Genomic DNA, 21,302 nt, shown 5'->3' on the forward strand with positions numbered 1-21,302 from the left:
AACTGAATTTGCACCAGCCCTCAACACATTGGATACTATCACAATTTTCATAAGAAATGAAAATCAATGCGCTAAATAGATCATAGAATGTTTTATTTTAGGTTTGCCAGCTCTCTGGTATCTAGTGGTTAAAGAGCTGGCAATTTCTGTTTTGATTTAATTCAACATGGAATGAGTTGCATGGATTCACTTCCATTATTTAAGGCAAAATTGGAACCTTATTGCCTAACAAACATTAGAGTTTTCATTGCTATAGTAATAAACACAGGAAAGTCAAGTAATAGCCCAACAACAACTTATATTTTATATAGCGCTTTTAATGTAATAAATTGTCCCATGGGGCTTCACAGGAGTGTTATCAAAAAAAACAATTTGACACCGAGCCATATAAGATGATGTTGGGGCAGATGACCAAAAGCTTGGTCGAAGAGGTAGGTTTTAAGGAGCATCTTTAAAGGAGGAAAGAGAAGTGGAGAGGCAGAGAGATTTAGGGAGGGAATTCCAGAGCTTAGAACCTCAGCAGCTGAAGGCACAGCCACCAATGGTGGAGTGATTAAAATCGAGGATGTTCAAAAGGCCAGAAAAGACGGAGAGCAGAATTCTAGGGGGATTATAGGGCTGGAGGAGATTAGTGATAAGGAGGGGGTGAGGCCACAGAGGGATGTGAAAACAAGGATGAGCATTTTAAAATCGAGGCATTGCTTAACAGTGAAAATGTAGGTCAGCAAGCACAGGGGAGATGGGTGAGCGAGACTTAGTGCGAGTTAGCACACAGGCGGCAGAGTTTTGGATGCTCTCAAGTTTAGGGAGGGTAGAACTAGGGAGGCCGGCCAGGAGTGCATTGGAATAGTCAAGTCTAGAGGTAATAAAGGCATGGATGAGAGTTGCAGCAGCAGGTAAGTTGAGGTATAGGTAAAATACTGTGGATGCTGGAAATCTGAAGTAAATGAGAGTAATAGTCCAATATTGGGTGTTGCACTGTCTGAGTTGGTGTTTAATTTTAGTAAAATCTCAACAGCCACAGTTTACTGATGACACTGTCTGAAACACAGTGAAGATGAACTTCATACTTTTTCATTGATGAAAGTTGGTTGTTTTTCTCAAGTTGGAGAAGGCATTGCTAAAAATAATGAAATCCAATGTATACTACCAAACAAGATACTCCTGTTTGCAAACTGCAACCAATATAGGATTGTCAAAGGCAGCAACAAAAGTACCATAATTTTTCAGTAACCAAGTGGCCAGTTTCAAAAAGTGCATTGAAACATTTAAAAAGGCCCCATAATTGTACTGATCGCAATTACAGCAAAATCACGCCTGGCGAAGCTTCCACCCGAGTTATATGGAGCTTCCACCCCTTACAAGACAACCAGATAACCCTGGAAAACTCGCAAGCAATCAGCAGAACCCCTGAGGAATTTCAGAACCAAAGCATTTAAAAACTCAGACACAGTTGCAGCTTGATTAGTACATTGTTTTTCTCACCTGTTGGAGCCTATGTTTCAATCTAGTCAAATGGGAAAGTTTTCTCTCTCCACTGACTGAAAGGATTCTATCTAACATAATTTTCAATAACAGCAGGCACAACAACATGCATTAATATAGCATCTTTAAAGTAGAAAATCACCCCAAGGTGCTTCACAGAGGCGTTTTCAGAAAAAAATGGATGACTACCAAAAAGAGCTATTAGGAGGAGTGACCGAAAGCATGGTCAAAGCGGTGGGTTTTAAGGAGGGTCGTAAAGCAAGTGAGGAAGGCACATGGGCTTAGGGAGGGAATTCCAGACATGGGCCTAGGTGCCTGAAAGCATGACTGTCAATGGTGGAGTGAAGAGAGGGAGGAATGCACAAGAGGCCAGACTCGGAAGAGCGGAGAGCTCTGCAGTGGGTGTAGGGCTGGAGGAGGTTGGAGAGATGGGGAGGGATGAGGCCATGTTGGGATTTAAATACAAGACTGAGAATTTTAAATTGGAAGTGTTGGATGACCAGGAACCAATGTAGGTCAGTGAGCACAGGAGTGATTTGAGGCGAGTGTATGAAAATCCGGTGTGGACAAAATTGGACTCAACTGCAATGTCCCCTGCAAGACAACACTCACTGTTGAGGGGTCCACATGAACGATGGTCACTAGAGTGAGGTACCAGATAGAACTGTACCTCGACAAAGACTTCAGGGTGGGGAGGAGAGACATGACAAATTTAAAAACTACAGCAATGCTTTATTTTTCTCAAACATTTAATGTATATAACACACCAGTAAAAAGAGTTTCTTCAGCTTTTCAACAAGTTTAAACTGCATCAATAGTATGCGTCAGTCTACTGCATGACCATTAAAAATACAGCTTTTGTTGAAAGTTTACACAAAAGAATAAATAAGTGCTTACACAGTGTAGAAGTACTCAACCTATATTTCCTATAATACTGTAGAATTTTAGAAAATCTCACCATCCATCATGTTCTTCTAAACTACTTCCATTGTACCATTGTTCAGCTGCATGATATTCAGAGCTATTTACCATGGCAATTGTCCTGAGATGATAGGCCACCATCAGTATTATAATACTGTACCATCCATAATTCATGTTCACAATTCACCTTTTTTTCTTTGAATTATTCCGTAAACACAAACCATTCGTGCAGTTTCAGAATTTTGCACATAGTCTTTTTGCATATATTTATCATGAAATTAATCCAAAACAAGATCAAGGGGTAGATTTTCAGTCTGGGTGTAAAGCTGGCTTTGCCCGTTGTATAAATCACCTGATTTTAATTTCCATTGAAATCAAAGCGAATGAAAATGGGCTGGTTTCTATAACGGGTAGTTATAGAATCATGGAAATTTGCAGCACAGGAGGCCATTTGGCCCATCGTGTCTGCCGGCTGAAAAAGAGCTATCCAGCCTAATCCCACTTTCCAGCTCTTGGTCTGTAGCCTTGTAGATTACGGCACTTCAAGTGCATATCCAAGTATTTTTAAATGTGATGAGGGTTTCTGCCTCTACCACCCTTTTCAGGCAGTGAGTTCCAGACCCCCACTACCCTGTGGCTGAAAAAAGTTCTCAACTCCCCTCTAATCCTTCTACCAATTATTTTAAATCTATACTCCCTAGATATTGACCTCTATGCTAAGGGAAATAGGTCCTCCCTATCCACTCTATCTAGACCTCTCATCATTTTATACACTTCAATTAAAACTCCCTTCATCCTCCTCTGTTCCAAAGAAAACAACCCTAGCCTATCCAATCTTTCTTAATAGCTAAAAATCTCCAGTCCTGGCAACATCCTCGTAAATCTCCTCCGTACCCTCTCCAGTGCAATCACATCTTTCCTGTAATGTGACCAGAACTGCACGCAGTATTCTAGCTGCGGCCTAACTAGTGTTTTATAAAGTTCTAGCATAACCTCCCTGCTCTTATATTCTATGCCTCGGCTAATAAAGGAAAATATCCCGTATGCCTTGTTAACCACCTTATCTACCTGCCCTGCTACCTCCAGGGATCTGCGGACATGCACTTCAAGGTCCCTCTGTTCCTCTACTCTTCTCGGTAGCCTACCATTTACTGTGTATTCCCTGGTCTTGTTAGCCCTCCCCAAATGCATTACCTCACACTTCTCCAGATTGAATTCCATTTGCTACTTTTCTGCCCACCTGACCAGTCCATTGATATCTTCCTGCAGTCTACAGCTTTCTTCCTGTTGATCCATGATGACAGTATCCAATACTTCTCAAATAGATTGATGCAAATGGTAATATACAATGTTGTAAAGTCTGACTGAAATGGCTGCCATAAGACATTGGCACGTTCTCTCTCTCCATATACTGTCCATATTATTTGGTTTGATTTGGGAACAAGACTTCCTTGATACCCATATAATTTGTTCTTTTTTGAATTACAGCTTTTAGAATATCTCATCCAGATTCCTGATATCTCACATCAGAAATATATTTTTGAAGAAAGTACATGTGCTTAAGGAGTACTATCCCTTTCTGTGAATTATCGATTCCAAAGATTTTGCACCTATACAGAAAAACAGTTCAAGGCAGTAAAAATGGGCACAGCTTAAGTGGGGGACTTAGGAGAGGTGATCAATTGCAGGTCAAGTAGGTGAGTTTTGAGAATATGTTGAAACACAGGAGTTTAAGGAGGGCATCCGATAGGCAACTGAAAGCTGGAAGGGAGGGGAAAACACGTAAGGGCAGAGTTAGAGAAACCATGGGGCTGAGACAATAATCAATGTCGCCCTGTTATTGCTTTCAAATATGAAGGGTCTATTTCTTTGTCCGTGGACTTGGATCCAAGTGATTCCTATTAATAGGAATTAGTCATGCTCTCCACCTGGGCCTGTTAGCTGGAAGGAGGCATTTATTTCATTATTTATATTCATCACTGGATTGTTTTTGTTGCTGGAAAGAAATGCAAATAAATGACTCCAGCCATTCCCAAGGATTATTTTCAAGTTAATTATCAATGCCCAATGAGATGTTAAGGATTGTTTCAAATTGGCCTTTATAACAAATCAAAGCTAAATTTAGATAATTGGGACTGCATGGGCTTCATTGTCAACTCCCTCTTCCTCATCCCCATCCCCAATACTATTTATACAAAAACCCACAAGTTTTTTAAGCTTGTGAATGCCAAATGGAATCTGACAAAAGGGAGGTGGTCAGCTCACCTGCACCTAAGGGTAGGACTTCAAATGTTCTAGGAGCTTGTCACACTTCATTCTCCCCAACAGGCTCATATAGGGTTCTTAGTCTTTCAAACCTAGGTCCCCACTCTCTCATGTAGTCATATTCTAACTTTTCATCATGTGAAGTGGATTCTAGAGAACTGAGGCTACTGGCTACAGAGCCTTCTCCTTCTGTGCAGTATATCTGCAGGGAGTCATATGCCAAGGTTTGTGGATGCTGATCTGTGTCTCTTATGATATCATGAATGAGCTTGCCAAAGTCCTGACTGGCAATTGTGGTACACATCAATTTATTTGATGCATTTTGCACTGATCCATCACCTTCTGGTTTTGGGCTGTCATTTGGAGAGGTAGAATGAACTTGACTCATGCAGAATGACCTCTGGAGCTCTGCCACATCGTAACTATTCTGTTATAATAAGATTCGAGTTAGACGTGTTTGAAATTTTAAAATTGCAATACAGGAAACTTTCTTTTATCCAGCACGGACGGGACCGACGTGGTGCCGGTTCATCAAAAATTCTGGATAACCGAACGCTGTAGTAAAAGATAGGGAGAGCTGACAGCTCCGTATAAAGCAACAAACCCTGTTGCTTAGCAACAACTGTAGAACAATGAACACAAGTTTCAAGCGTCTCTGTAGCTTAGCAACAGCTGCAGCCACACCCTTGCACAGCACAGATGGAAGAAGGCAAATAAATATGAAGTAAAACCTACTGAATTTTGCCGGTTAACCGACATTTCCGGTTATTTAGGTGCCGGTAAATCGAAAGTTTCCTGTACATGCATTAATATGTTGTCCAACAGGCTATACTGAGTATTTTCAAAAATACACCTTTTTCTAATTTTAAGGTTTTCCATCCATTCCTGATCTAGAGGATGAGCAGATAACCTGCTGCCAAGTGTCTGTCTGCACTGACTCTGTGGCAGCCACAAAGAATTATATGGGAGAACACATTGAAGATCACTTGTCCTTTCATTTTCACTAGCTGTGTGTGCAGAAAACTTCATCTCTGTTCAGCAACTCCTCGGAAGAGCTGGCCGAGAATGAGAATTCACCCCGAGAAAAATCATGGGTGTGAATCCATACTCATTTTGCAATGTGGCAAGTCAATACACCAAGAAAACCATTTAATAAAGGCAGATATACTGCCACATTGCAATATTTCAACTCTCACTCAATTCAATATTTTCTTAAAAGCTGTGAGAATTTCAGTCCATAGATTCCTTGCACACACACTAAATATTGAAATTCACTTTAGGAAGGATGTCAAGGCTTTAGAGAGGGTGCAGAGGAGATTTACTAGAATGGTACTAGGGATAAGGGACTTCAATTATGTGGAGAGACTGGAGAAGCTTGGGGTTGTTCTCCTTAGAGCAGAGATGGTTAAGAGGAGATTTAATAGAGGTGTTCAAAATCATGAAGGGTTTTGATGGAGAAACTGGCAAAAATGTCGGTAACCAGAGGACACAGATTTAAGATAATTGGCAAAATAATCAGGTGCGAGATGAGAATTTTTTTTACACAGCGAGTCGCTATGATCGGGAATGCACTGCCTGAAAGGGTAGTGGAAGCAGATTCAATAATAACTTTCAAAAGGGAATTGGATGTATTCTTTAAGGGGAATTTTTTGCAAGGCTATGGGGAAAGGGCAGAGGAGTGGAACTAATTGGATAGCTCTTTCAAAGAGCTGGCACAGGCACGAGGGACCGAATGGCCTCCTTCTGTGCTGTATCATTCTATAACCGGTCACAATTATATATATTAGTTGATCTTCCATAGCTTGCCCATGGATAGTCAAGACCAATTTGGATTTTTTTAGGCCAAGCAAGGTTAGAAGATGTGATATAATGAAACCAATGCGGGGGATAGGGAAAAACAGGAGCAGGAGGTAGATATAAAAGGGAAGGGGAGGTGGAGAAGGCAAATGGGGGGCAGGGGGAAGAGGGTGGCGGAGGAGATGGAGGGGAAAGAGGAAAGGGCGATGGGAGGGAAATGGAAATAATGGGCAAGGAGGTGGACAGGAAGGGAGTGAAGGAGGAGAAAGGGAATCTAAAAATGTGAATTAGTGGAAAAAAAGGGTTAAGAAAAAGGCCAAGCAGTAAATTGCGTTTTTGTTTTTATAAAGCCATTGGTGCATCGTTCCACGCTTGATGCTTATGCTAGTTATTTCTGCAGGGATTTTTCCGTTCGCTGTAATTTTGGCAGAAACCTCAACGGCATAAAGGCCATTTCTCCAGGGCTTCCGCTGATCTACTGAAGTTATGGCACATGATCGGGCAACCTCTAGTAATTCTACCCCACAGTGGCAGCAACAAGCGTTCCCAGGTCAGGTATAGCATGGACCAACTGGAGAGTAAAGCTCCTTTTGCTCCACCTTAACAATTGCTTAACCTCAAACTGTAAAGTCACCTCATATTGCATTGGTGTGAAATGTTCCTTTGCCAAAGTTGCTATTTTTGCAGCCTCACTAAATAAAGTCGCTAATATACTGCTAAATAGTGTCAAATTATGGGAAATGTTATGTTGCAGGCTTTTGCCCACTGGGAGCTGGCTGCATAAATTCATCTATCATAGAATCTTACTTACATTCTATCAGTCTGGGCTGAATTTGAGCCCAGTCTCCAAAGGCAAAAGGCCAGTGTGTTCTTCTACTGCGCCTCCCAAAAATAGTGTACTGTATATGCTAAGGAACTGAAAACTTTCCTACAGTATTAACTTATGCAAGTTAATCATAAATTCTGTACAAATATAAATACAAAGGGATAGGATTTCCATGAAGGTTCCCCGATATGCCGGCTTAACTTTGACAGAAGAGTCATAGAGTCATAGAGTTTTACAGCACAGAAAGAGGCCCTTTGGCCCATCGTGTCCGCGCCGCCCATCCACCCCTGTCCTGTCTAATCCCATTTTCCAGCATTTGGTCCATAGCCTTGTATGCAATGGCATTTCAAGTGCTCATCCAAATGCTTCTTGAATGTTGTGAGGGTTCCTGCCTCTACCACCCTTTCAGGCAGTGAGTTCCAGATTCCAACCACCCTCTGGGTGAAAAAGTTCCTCCTCAAATCCCCTCTAAATCTCCTGCCCCTTACCCTGAATCTATGCCCCCTTGTTATTGACCCCCCTACTAAGGGGAAAAGTTCCTCTTTATCTACCCTATCTATGCCCCTCATCATTTTGTACACCTCAATCAGGTCCCCCCTCAGCCTTCTTTGCTCCAAGGAAAACAACCCCAGCCTGTTTAGTCTTTCTTCATAGCTGAGGCGCTCCATCCCAGGTAACATCCTGGTGAATCTTCTCTGCACCCTCTCCAAAGCAATCACATCCTTCCTATAGTGAGGCGACCAGAACTGCACACAGTACTCCAGCTGTGGCCTCACCAGCGTTTTGTACAGCTCCATCATAACCTCCCTGCTCTTATATTCTATGCCTCGGCTAATGAAGGCAAGTATCCCATATGCCTTTTTAACCACCTTATCTACCTGTTCCGCTGCCTTCAGAGATCTATGTACATGTACACCAAGGTCCCTCTGACCCTCTGTACTTCCTAGGGTCCTACCACTCATTGTGTATTCCCTTGCCTTATTTGTCCATCCAAAATGCATCACCTCGCACTTTTCAGGGTTAAATTCCATTTGCCACTTTTCCGCCCATCTGACCAACCCGTTTATATCGTCCTGTAGCCTGAGGCTTTCCTCCTCGCAATTTACCACCCCACCAATTTTCGTGTCATCTGCGAACTTACTGATCATACCTTTTACATTCTCATCCAAATCATTTATGTAGATCACAAACAACAAGGGACCCAGCACCGATCCCTGAGGTACCCCACTGGACACAGGCTTCCAGTCACAAAAGCATCCTTCGACCATCACCCTCTGCCTCCTGCCACTCAGCCAGTTTAGGATCCAACGCGCCAAGGCACCCTGGATCCCATGGGCTCTTACCTTCTTGACCAGTCTCCTATGCGGGACTTTGTCAAAAGCTTTACTGAAGTCCATGTAAACCACATCCACAGCATTTCCCTCATCCACCCCCCTAGTCACCCCCTCGAAAAATTCAATCAGATTTGTCAGACATGATTTACCCTTGACAAAGCCATGCTGACTATCCCCGATTAATCCTTGCCTCTCCAAGTGGAGGCTAATTTTGTCCCTCAGAATTTTTTCCAATAATTTCCCTACCACAGATGTTAGGCTCACTGGCCTGTAATTCCCTGGTTTATCCCTGCTACCCTTCTTGTATAATGGTACTACATTAGCTGTTCTCCAGTCCTCTGGTACATCCCCTGTGGCCAGAGAGGTTCTGAAAATTTGTGTCAGAGCCCCTGCAATCTCCTCCTTTGCCTCCCACAGCAGCCTGGGATACATCTCGTCCGGGCCTGGGGATTTATCCACTTTTTGGCCTGCTAAAACCGCTAGCAGCACCTCCCTCTCGATGCTAATATGTTCAAGTATGTCACAGTCCCCTTGCCCGATTTCTATGTCTGCATCATCTCTCTCCATAGTGAACACAGATGCAAAAAATTCATTTAAAACCCCGTCTACATCATCTGGCTCTACACACAGATTGCCACTTTGGTCCCTAATGGGCCCTACCCTTTCCCTGGTTATCCTCTTGCCCTTAATATACTTATAAAACATCTTAGGATTTTCCTTTATTTTGCTCGCCAGTGTTATTTCATGGCCCCTCCTCGCCCTCCTAATTTCTTTTTTTAAGTATGCCCCTGCACTTTTTATACTCCTCTAGGGCTTCTTCCGTCTTTAGTCTTTTGTAACTGCCAAAAGCCCCCCTTTTATTTCTAACACATTTTTGTATATCCCTTGTCATCCAAGGTTCCCTTTGCTTGTTGGTCCCACCCTTGACCTTTACAGGAACATGTTGGCGTTGTACTCTCTCTATTTCCCTTCTGAAAGTCTCCCACTGTCTTGATGTGGATTTTCCTAAAAGTAGCTGCTCCCAGTCCACTTTGGCCAGATCCTGCCTTATCATATTAAAATCGGCCTTCCCCCAATTTAGAACCCTTATTTCCGGGCCGTCTTTGTCTTTTTCCATGACCACCTTAAATCTCACCGAATTATGGTCACTATCGCCAAAATGCTCTCCTACTGACACTTCCACCACTTGCCCGGCTACATTCCCCAGAATTAGGTCCAGTATCGCCCCCTCTCTTGTAGAACTTTCTACATGTTGGCTCAAAAAGCTCTCCTGGATGCACTTTAAGAATTCTGCACCCTCTAAGCCTTTCACACTCTGACTATCCCAATTTATATTGGGGAAGTTGAAATCCCCCACTATTATTACCCTATTATTTTCGCACTTTTCTGAGATTTGCCTACATATCTGTTCCTCTATCTCCCCCTGACTGTTTGGGGGCCTATAGTACACTCCCAGCAAAGTGCTTGCCCCCTTTTTGTTTTTAAGTTCTACCCATATGGCCTCATTAGAGGAACCCGCTAATATATCATCCCTCCTTACAGCAGTAATTGACTCCTTAATTAATATTGCAACACCCCCTCCCCTTTTACACCCCCCTCTGTCTCGCCTGAAGATTCTATACCCCGGAATATTGAGCTGCCAGTCCTGACCCTCCCTCAACCATGTCTCCGTGATAGCAACAATATCGTACTCCCATGTGTTCAACAACAACTTCAGTTCGTCCACCTTATTTGCAAGACTCCTTGCATTAAAATAAATGCCTTCCAGCCCTGCCATATTCCCTTTTGCCTTCGCATATTTGCTCTGCCTTGTTTTTTTCTCTGTATTTGGCTGTAAATCACCCCCTGCTATAGCTCCACTCTGTACCCCATCCCCCTGCCAAGTTAGTTTAAACCCCCCCCAGCAGTGCTCGCAAACCTCCCCGCAAGGATATTGGTTCCCCTCTGGTTCAGGTGTAAACCGTCCGACTTGTACAAGTCCCACCTTTCCCAGAAGCAGAAGATAGAAGATCGGAGGAAGCCCCTGAGAAAGGGTGTATATAAAGTTACGGCAGGCAATTGGGAGAACCCCCATGGAAATTACTGGCAAAAAACCTACAATTGCTAGAAATCTGAAATAAAAACAGAAAATGCTGGAAAGACACCGCATGTCAGAACGGTTCTGATGAAGGGTACACACTTGACGTGTCATAACCTGTCTTTTCTCTTTACAGATGTTGACTGACCTGCTATGTCTCTTCAGCATTGTATGAATATGTCTATGTTTCAATACAAGTGTTAAGCCTCTCTTACCTGATCCTTTTCACTACCCCCTTCTTCATCATAGTTGAGTACGTTTTCCCGGATGTCCCAGGGATCATGATGTGATGAAACATTGTATATGCCTTCCTTTAAACTTTTAGCTGACTGCCAATGACTCCACAGAGAAAAGCCAATGAGCAAGGCTGTAAGTACACATGTGAAGGTGGAAAAATGTAAAATTCAGGAACATACTTAATTACTGAGACAAAGCGAAATGTTAAATCTGGGAAGAATATACTTTTTTACTTACATTTATTGATTTTACTTTATAATTTAAGATGTTTACATTAATGTGGATTAACTTAAATAAACTATACAGGAGCAAGGTATAAATATTGAAACCTAAAAGAATTAAAATCACTTAAATGGGTTAGATAGACAGAAAACAGAGACAAACAAGTGTGTTAGTGTGATACACAATTGAAAATGTAACACACAATAGAACGCAGAAAAGGTTAAAAAAAAAAGTGACACATCTACAGGATTTTAGTCAAACTTTATTGGCCAAAATACACCAGGCACTTTTGATCTGACCTTATCACCATTACTATTTACACCCATAAGCATAGCTCTCAACTTGCAATGTGTTGAAAGGGTGCAAGTTTGCTTGGCACTTTGGAAGTGCAGTTTTCTGCAGCACCAACAAATAAGCTGATTTTGACAGCTTGGGAGACTTGCATGCCACTGCAGCTTTTCTCAGTGGCACTAGTTAATATTGACACACACCAACTAAAATGTGCGAGTTGAGAGGTATGCCCGTAAGGCAAAAGATTTAATGATCCAGTTTAATAGTTTCCAAAGCAATATAATTTATGTCAGTTCACTGCAAGGCCTCATAATAACGGCAAGATACCGTTATCATCTTTCAAATACCTGCTCATACTTTTAACAAAAATATAACATCTGCATTTAAAACATTTACTATTCCAGACTGTACAAAACCTTTTTTGTCTATTCAGAAAGTGCATGTTAAGCCACCACATTGTAAAATTTAGGCTTTGGTTCAAAAATGGATTTAATAACCAGAAGAAAGGTTTCTCCACAAAAGCAGCAAGAAGGCATTACCAAATACAAAACCTTCAATGCAGATTCTTATGAATATTTACAGGTGAATTTACTGAGTTATATGAAGTAAAAAATAAACAGGTTTCCCATACTAACAACTCAAGTTATGTAGAGTCAGATCAGGTTCAAATTCAGCCATATTTTCAATTATTAATCATAAACTAAGAAACATTGAAGAAGGGAGAGCAAGGAGAACTCCCATGTGAGTTTGGAAATTAACAGGAAATGCTGCAGATCTATACAACAAACAATTATTCATACTGGTAAAGTCGGGAAAATCCGATTTTTAAAAAAAGTTAAGTTCTTTACAAATACACACATTTTTTGTACTTACATAGATGACAAAGAGAAAGCCTTTTTAAGCTACAGAATCTTCCTCTGTTCAATTTTACAGTTTTAAAAGCTACACTATGAAATTTCCACTTGGAAATTTTTAACGCTACAATATCCCTTTACTCAGATTTTATGGATCAATTAAATAACGTGCACTGCGGGGATTTTGACTTTGAGCAATACTGTAAAATATCGAATCGGCAGCCCGTTGGGAGAGATGTACAATGGGCTGCCGATTCGTTATCACCTGTTTTACACAATCCCACAAAGTCAAAATTACCACTGCCCCCCCGCCCCCCACCACCACCTCCCACCATTGTCTGCTATTTGAATTAACCTGCAGTCATTGCATTCCATTATGACAACAATTAAATTTGTTTCACACTAATTTCATATTTGAAAGATGTTCTACGAATTCAGGCTAACTCTTCAGAAGTTGGTTACTTTTTCAGCTGTGAAATTGATCTTACAACTTTACATTTTCACAGAAAAGTACAAATAATAAATTTTGTAAAAAGAAGTGATTTTTACAAACTATTCCTATGTAATAATTTAAGGAAGCAAAGAGACTTTGATAGTGTCTAATTGTAGTGGGCAGAGATGAATAAGGAGGATTATGCAGCTTTCGACAGGCTGGTTTTAAAGGCTGTAATGCTCTTAGTTGTAATTTGAATGAGCTAAAAGGTTATTTATCTCTGTCCAGGTGAGTACAGCTGCTAAAGTCAGAAACTACTGCACCTCATTCAGATTACTGAGACCAGATTTGGCACTACAATATTTTGCTTTACTCCTTGGTATGACTATTATTGTTCTGCCTGTGTATGATTGTATAAATAAATTTAGCTCTTTTAGAGCAAGTAACACAAATATTGCAAAATAACTTCTTGGGCACAGCTCTGCTGAAGGAAGGAAGCGGTTCCAACAGTTTCTGGCAACAACTTGGGTCCAACGGACAAAGACAAAAACTGACCCACAGCAAGTAAACCTTTGAGCTGATCCATAATTAGAAGCACAGTTGAGCTGACTTTTAACATTTCAGAAATACAGTAAGACAAGGAAGATGATAAAATAGTTCTGAAGTTTCTACTTGACAAAGAAGGCAAGAAAAGGTAGAGTCTAGGTTGATGGAAGAAGATTCCTCACTGGAAACATCATTAGATTCCAAGACGGGTGAGAGTATCCAAAAGTCACCACAAATAGTACAAAATATAGTTGCCATAGCTACCTAAAAGTGCCAGAAAACAAATGCATATGGCAAACATGGAACTGAAGCTGAGGCCTATCTCATCATGATAGATTGCCAGGCTGACTTCACAGTGGCGACCAGTATATCCCTCAGAGCAGTGACAGCTGAATCTGGTAGAGGACTGGGCAATGCAGGTGCTGCCATGGTGGCATGGTCTGTCAGCACATAAACCGTAAATGCAGTTTCTGGTGCCCGTGGTATTTTCTATGGCTATCTGACCAGGTGGACATCTGTTTGAACAATAAAAACAGAATTAAATGCCATGCTTCTCTAACCATATGTATCACACTGTAAAACAATATAAACTACTACGGAACAGACATTAATATAAACCTGAAGTTTTCTGACTGTATTTGACATTGACCTTACATATTAACAGTTGTAAGAGGCAGTGAACATCGACTGTTGGTACAAGTATTATTGTACTAGTGGATCTTCCATAAGGCAGAGGCTTTGATTTTGCACTGGGGTTGTTAGAATGGGGGTGTGAGAGAGGTGCACATGACCAGTGAAAAAACTTGGAAAGAAGGTTGTAAGTGACAGAAGCAATGAAATGTTTTTTTAATTGGTTCATAGGGAAATTAGCGCAAATCAGAATTTTTTTGTGATGGACACTTCGCGTGACAAACACATGCTAGCTGCAAGTCTTTCATATACATGGCTTTGCCACACATGGATTGTGGAGTTTTTTTTTAGTGCATAAATAAAGTGTTTTCCTCACCCACTACTGGTAGGTAAAGAAATACATTTGTTCCCCTTACATACCATAATTACATCTGTGAATGTAATGTGATGTGGTTACAGAAATAAACAATCCATTGATTACAGTTAACTACTGTATATAATCTTTCCTGCAAGAGTTTTACTCCAAAGTTCATTCTTTGCTTTGATATTTTCATACAAACCCTCCCCCCACCAAATTGGCAGTTATCTTAACAGTCCCAATGATGAGTTCCTGCCTTTTAGTGCTATCATTCCTCAGTCTTATTCATCGGTGGATAAGTTTGTGGCGAGGGCCTACAAGTAGGAGTTCCTGTGAATGGCCGGTCTTGCTGGCAATCAAATAAAATCTGATTTGTTATGCAGTCCTTCAGCTCCAAATTGTGATACTGTTCATTAGTCTCAGAAGGGAGGCAGCCTTATCTGTATTCTTGTAATTATAGTGCACAGATTGCTTGCACAAAGTGACACTGATGCATTTGGTTATTTTGTACACACGGGGGCCTAAATTCAACATTATAAAATAGGCACCATGGAAATTAATCTAGCAATGCAGAGGTCCACCTGATCTGTATGGGTATTTGGGCCACTGCTAAATTGGTTGGAGCCTTTTCTTAATCGGCCCTGGTGGCTTGGCCCCAGTCAATCTTAAGGATTTTGCAGTCGACAGTGAGAAAAAGAAAGGAACTACTATTTAACTTATATCATAGCTTAATGCAGCAATTGGAGATTATTTGTTATTTTCCAGTATTTAAGCTTATATAAGCTTAAAAACTACTATAAAATATATTTTGCTACTATTTTCTATACTGTTACTGTTTAATAAATGTGTTTGGTAGTTAAAGTCTCAGCGAAAGCCTTGTGTAATATTATTCTGCCATTTTCTGATGGCCGTACCTTTCAAGAAACAGGCAGCAGGAGGTGCCAATCAGGCCGTGTTAATGTCTCACCTCCCAGAGTAGAAGAACCCGTTTTGTTTGCAGTTCCATGTTGCGCGTTTGACCAAATACCAACAACATTCATTCAAACAGGAAGCATTAGGACTTAAATCTGTGACTTTTTGGGTGGGAAGTAAGCATTCAGTTGCTTGAGCTACTAGGCTGCATCTATTTCTATAACAAATATTACATAGCAGAGCCTTCCTTTGAAAATGTATTATGATTGTACTTTTTAATACTTATCAATTCAACCTGGCATTACCTGCATTCATATGCTCTCCATAGATCCAAACACAGAAAGGGAGGATTGCAGGGATTTGTTTTACAAACCTCTGATGTGCAGCCCTTGCTTATTCCCTGGATATTTACAACAGAGGCCACCTTCACACTTTCATTATTGAAAGGCATGCGGTGACTGTTCAGCCTCACATCCTTCATACATCCTGAGGACAAGGCAGAATAAAATGAAGGTCATAATAGAAACTTCATATTTAATAAAGATAAAACTTAGAATTCTGTCCATATGTAAAAGCACTTTCATGAACCATTTTACAGAACAAATGGATAAATCCGTCTAAGACATATCTCTTCCACTGTCAATGGGGGGGAATTTCTGAATGGTGGGAACACTATCACTGGTGTTAGTGGTGTGAATGGGAATTGGAAAATGTTGGGGGCGATTTTGCCAATGGGGGCGTGTTGGAGGCGGGACTGCTGCTTGTTGGGTTGTTGTCCCGCCTCCATCGACTTGTGGCCAACCCACGCTATTAGCAGGCCAATTAAGGGGAAGCCAGCTACAGAAAACGTCAGCGTATGACGTTTCATCTGTCAAAAAATTGTGACAGATGAATTGTCATTGTTTGACAGCTCTGTGAAGCTGTCAAACACTGACATTCTATGTTGTTTGATGAGTTCTTGTATTCAAGACTCATCAAACCTCTTTCTTTAGCAGAAATTAGATGGTTGTTGCATCGGAGAATGCAGCAGCCATCTGTCATCTCTGCCGGTGAGATGTGAGACTCTCCACATCCCCAACTGTTGCAGCCTGCAGGAAGAAACAAAGATAAGTAAACATTTTCTATCACTTTACACTCACCTCACATACTCACCTCTCCACACTTGCATCCATCACTTACCTTCACAGTGCACTTTTGCACCACGCAGACCCACTGCTCACCTCTGACACTGGCGGGGTTTCCCGACGTCAGGAAGCCCGCGCCTCTGTTGGAAAAATGGGGATAATCCTCTTAACTACAGGTAGTTAAGTGGCTGTAATCCCCTTCCCACCTCCAGGAGACAGGACCCGGCGCAGGACGGCTACCTGCCTCCTGGGAAGATGGCATGGAGGCGGGTTGGGGGGGGGGTGGGCACAATTGCATAAGGGTAGATTTTCCATTTGTGTTTTCTAGTCAGTTCCAGTGAATGATATATACAACGATAACTTGCTATCTTTATGCTAAATAGCTTAGCCACTCAGCTAATGATAAACTATATCACTCTTTTTAACACCGTTAGCTGAAAGAACAAGTGAGAACTAGACAGGATTCATCCCCTAAAATACTCAAGGTGTGCGTTAGATTATTATATGCAAAAGTTTCTGTTTTAAGATATGATTATGCCTGGGCTTTGATCCTTACTGAAGTATTTTAAAAGCTAGATAAAGCACATCCAGGTGAACAGTGGCATAGAATGGACATAGGGTTATTATTAAATGCAGCAGAATTCATGGCCTATAATACAATTTCTACTGTACATTTCTGAAATATTAATACCTATTAATGTTGTCACAAATTATCCAGCACAACTGTCAGACAAATAATCCTCATTTATATTTCTGCTTTGGCTTTGTACCATTGTTTGAATGTATGAATAATAAAATTAAAGCATTTTATTGAAATATAAATTTAAAATATGAAAAAGAGCTCCTGTTGAAATGAGTTAATTAATAATGTGTTCTAAAAATTTAATCTAAGGTTTGTTACCTTGGAAACTGTTATTCTGACTGGCAGGGAAGCCGTTTCCAAGCACCACACTAGATGTGTCGACAAGTATCTCCTTGTACTTTCCCAGGGATGCAGTAACTTCCCGTTTCCCACCACCTCCATTAATGAGCAACGTGAATTCATTGTCAGTACGGTCAAGGTTTATAATGTTCCAGTCACCACTGTCAATCCGCTGAGATGTCAGGTTCACAGTATACTCGCCATCCCCAAGATTATAGCACACTGCCAAGAATCCTCCAGACACCTATACAGTGAATAATAAATAAATATAGCACAATAATTGTGTTAACCTGCAGCATGCACCCGATGTAAAGGAAACACTTATGACTGTTGTAAATCATACACAGTTGTTTATACACTTAACTGACTTCTGAAATTATTTAATTTCCAGTAAATAAAGGCTAGCATAAGATGCCTGGAAATAATGAATGCTCTAAATTAACATTTGTATATGGCTATTTTTTCATTAAGCGGGAAAATCCTGACTTATATTGATCTAAAACTCCTTCCAAAAGGGCTAATATATCTATAATATATATATTTAAAACATTAACGTGCACATTGTTTTTTTCTTGTGTTGGATAATGATAACTTCTTCTACACTTATTATTGCATCCTACCTGCAGTCTGATATATTCAGTTCTATCTTTAGAAGACATGCTCATGATGATGCTGTCAGGGGTCCGCGTACGGATCATGGCCTGTAGAAGTGTTCTGTGTGCAGGCATGCGAGTGCTGAGTTGATACTGAATATGGCTGCCCCTCGCAAAGGACCATTCCTGCACAACTATAGAAAGAACAGGAGAAAGCATTATTAAGACTAACTGTCTCCATGGTGCTGCAATAGCAGTGGCCCCACATTTAAATCTTTATGGATTCAAATACCATGAAAAGCCAGATTGAACCAGCAGCCTTTTAGCTTCAGGGTTGCACATGGCTGTCTGGCTCAGAGATACATTCTTAACTAATACTTCTGTGTTTTATAAAGCCCTAGCCGATTGTCCATGACACTACACACCAAGAGTTAAGACCATGTGTAGTGGGGTTGGAGAGTGGAAATTGGACCAGGGCATGCAGAAATAAAGCAGTCCCCATTTTAATGTTATGCATTCTGTTCTAATTTTTATATATTTCCCTTTTAATTTCCTATCTCCACCTTTATAACGGCAACTGTCTATGTAAACTTGTCACTCTGTAACTAGTGGGGAGAGGAGACGGAGGGATCCTGCTACCAGTACCAGTCAGAATCCGGTGTTTGTGCCTCAGAGGCTGCTTTCCTCATAGCAGCAGCGCAGAGGAACATTCCATTCGCTTCCCACCTTCAACCTTTCAGAACTAGGCTGCCAAGGAGCCCTTGACAGTCAGCCTGTCCCATGTCCATCCTAGAACCTGAAAGAAGTGCCACCTCCATCCCAATAGACTCATAGGGCTCGATTTTGTCAATGGGGAGTCTGGAGGCGGGACTCCCACTTTTTGGGTTGTAGTCCCATCTCCATCGACTTGTGGCCAACCCACGCTATTTTCCCTTGATTGACCTTGTTAAGCCCGCCCAGCAGTCTGAGCAGGCCAATTAAGGGACACCTGGTTATTGGAGACGTCAGCGATTGACATTTCATCTGTCAAGAACTTTTGACAGATGAAAAATCAGCGTTTGACAGCTCTGTGAAGCTGTCAAACACTGACAATCTGTCTTCTAACTTGAGTCCTTCTACTCAGACTCAGTTAGAGAGCTCTCCAGACCAGAAAGCAGAGGCTGCAGCTTTTGACAGTTCAGCGGCCATTCTGCTTTCTGTGCCGGTGAGCTGGGGGACTCCCGAGAACTGAAGGAAGGAAGCCTGCAGGAGAAAGTAAAGGTAAGTAAAACGTATTAAAACACTTTACACTTACCTCACACACCTCTGCACACATGCACCCATCACTCACCTACACAACAGACATCTCGACCCCTCCAACCCCTACAGACCGATGGCCCACCTCGCTAACTTGCCATGGTTCGGAGCCGTCGGACAGCCCACACTTCAGGGCTAAAAATAGGGATTAGGCAAAAAAACTAATCCCCTTCCCGCCTCAGGGAGGCGGCTCCCAGCACAGATTGGGTACCCGCCTCCTGGGACATTGGCATGGGGGCGGGATGGGTTCCTGCCCCCTGATTCTGCAATTTTCCCACCACTCCCGCCTCTAAACCCGCCTCCTCGGGGCTTGGAAAATCGAGCCCATGATATTTTTAACAGACTCCAGCCTTCAGGTAGCAAGTGTTAGAATAGGGCTGACAAAAGCTTGCATGATCACATGGGGATGGTGATGAAATCCTGGAAAGAAAATTTGAGATAACAACAGAAAATGCTGGAAAAACTCAGCAGGCCAGGCAGCATCCGTGGAGAGAGAAACAGAGTTAACGTTTCAGGTCGAAGACCTTTCGTCAGAAAATTTGAGAGCTGTGGTCATTTTCTGTGCCACAGTGAGAGCTGTCCGTGCTGTGGACCTTGGTTGCAGACCTGGCTGCAGCAGCAAACAGAGCTCCTCTGATAAGAACATAAGAAGTAGGAGCAGGAGTAGGCCATACGGCCCCTCGGGCCTGCTCCGCCATTCAATAAGATCATGGCTGATCCGAATCTAGACTCACGTCCACTTCCCTGCCCTCTCCCCGTAACCCCTAATTCCCTTATCTGCTAGGAAACTGTCTATCTCTGTTTTAAATTTATTTAATGTTGCAGCTTCCACAGCTCTCTGGGGTAGCAAATTCCATAGATTTACTACCCTCTCAGTGAAGAAGTTTCTCCTCATCTCAGTTTTGAAAGGGCAGCCCCTTATTCTAAGATTATGCCCCCTAGTTCTAGTCTCACCCATCGGTGGAAACATCCTCACCGCATCCACCCGATCAAGCCCCCTCACAATCTTATATGTTTCGATAAGATCGCCTCTCATTCTTCTGAACTCCAATGAGTAGAGGCCCAACCTACTCAACCTTTCCTCATACGTCAACCCCCTCATCTCCGGAATCAACCGAGTGAACCTTCTCTGAACCGCCTCGAGAGCAAGTATATCTTTTCTTAAATATGGAAACCAAAACTGCACGCAGTATTCCAGGTGTGGCCTCACCAATACCCTGTATAACTGCAGCAAGTCTCACTTTCCACTGCTGCTGCTTAATTAATGTGGCTTCCCTTGCAGCCTTCTGCTGCGCCTCCTCCTTCAGCATATAGATCATGTAAAGTGGGATTCCCATTGGGAAGCCCATTGTGGAGCACTCAGATCCTTGCTCAGTAATTCATTCAAACAGAATGCTTTGCAGGGTAATGTAGAATATAGAGAAAGACTTGCTGAGAAACATAGTGAACATTTATTCAATTATCCCAACATATAGCCAAAAGTCTCCACAGCAATCTCGGTGAACAGTGTCCCTTTAATGAAGTACTTCCGTCTTGACGAATGAGTCCTTTAAACAGTTCCATACATTATCAAGGGCAGGTAGGAAGGGAGAAGTCCCATAATTAAATATGGATGATGTCATCCTAGGAACATGAGTAGGCCATTTAGCCCCTCGAGTCTGTTGTACCATTCAATGAGATCATGGCTGATCTGCGACCTAACTCCATATACCCGTCTTTGCCCCATATCCCTTAATACCTTTGGTTAACAAAAATCTATCAATCTCAGATTTAAAATTAACAATTGACGTAGCATCAATTGCCATTTGCGGAAGAGAGTTCCAAACATCTACCACCCTCTGCGTGTAGAAGTGTTTCCTATCTCCACTCCTGAAAGGCCTAGCTCTAATTTTTAGACTATGTCCCCTAGTCCTCGACTCCCCAACCAGCGGAAATAGTTTTGCTCTATCTACCCTATCAGTTCCCCTTAATATGTGTCATAACTACATCATTTGCATTTGGTTGCCACTGGGAGGGTGCAATTTCTTCAGCCCACCCTGAAACTGAACTGAATTTCTGTTAGCAAAGTTCTTCAGTGGAGCCATGGCCTAAACAGTTCCACTGGAAATTCCTGATGCTACAAAGGGGCAAATTTTGAATTACACCTTCCCACAAACCAGGAATTTTGGGACCAATATAT

At 41.8% G+C, this 21,302-nt stretch overlaps 1 protein-coding gene across 1 annotated transcript in view; it reads right to left on the minus strand.

Moving 5' to 3' along the window:
• Positions 1-3,877: 3,877 nt before the first annotated feature.
• The window catches only part of LOC147116537 (neural-cadherin), a 127,137-nt gene continuing 109,712 nt past the window's right edge, over positions 3,878-21,302 (minus strand). The window contains exons 28-33 of the mRNA XM_085992052.1: positions 17,855-18,021; positions 17,214-17,478; positions 15,494-15,674; positions 13,553-13,803; positions 10,912-11,072; positions 3,878-5,098 (exon numbers count right to left, since the gene is read on the minus strand). Coding sequence (XP_085848178.1) covers positions 4,712-5,098; positions 10,912-11,072; positions 13,553-13,803; positions 15,494-15,674; positions 17,214-17,478; positions 17,855-18,021 — 1,412 coding nt within the window. The 3' untranslated portion in view covers positions 3,878-4,711. The remainder of the gene's footprint in view (positions 5,099-10,911; positions 11,073-13,552; positions 13,804-15,493; positions 15,675-17,213; positions 17,479-17,854; positions 18,022-21,302) is intronic.

The sequence above is a fragment of the Somniosus microcephalus genome, chromosome 6 (assembly GCF_052327205.1).
Source record: "Somniosus microcephalus isolate GS21.2 chromosome 6, FLI_Smic_1.0, whole genome shotgun sequence".
NCBI lineage: Eukaryota > Metazoa > Chordata > Chondrichthyes > Squaliformes > Somniosidae > Somniosus > Somniosus microcephalus.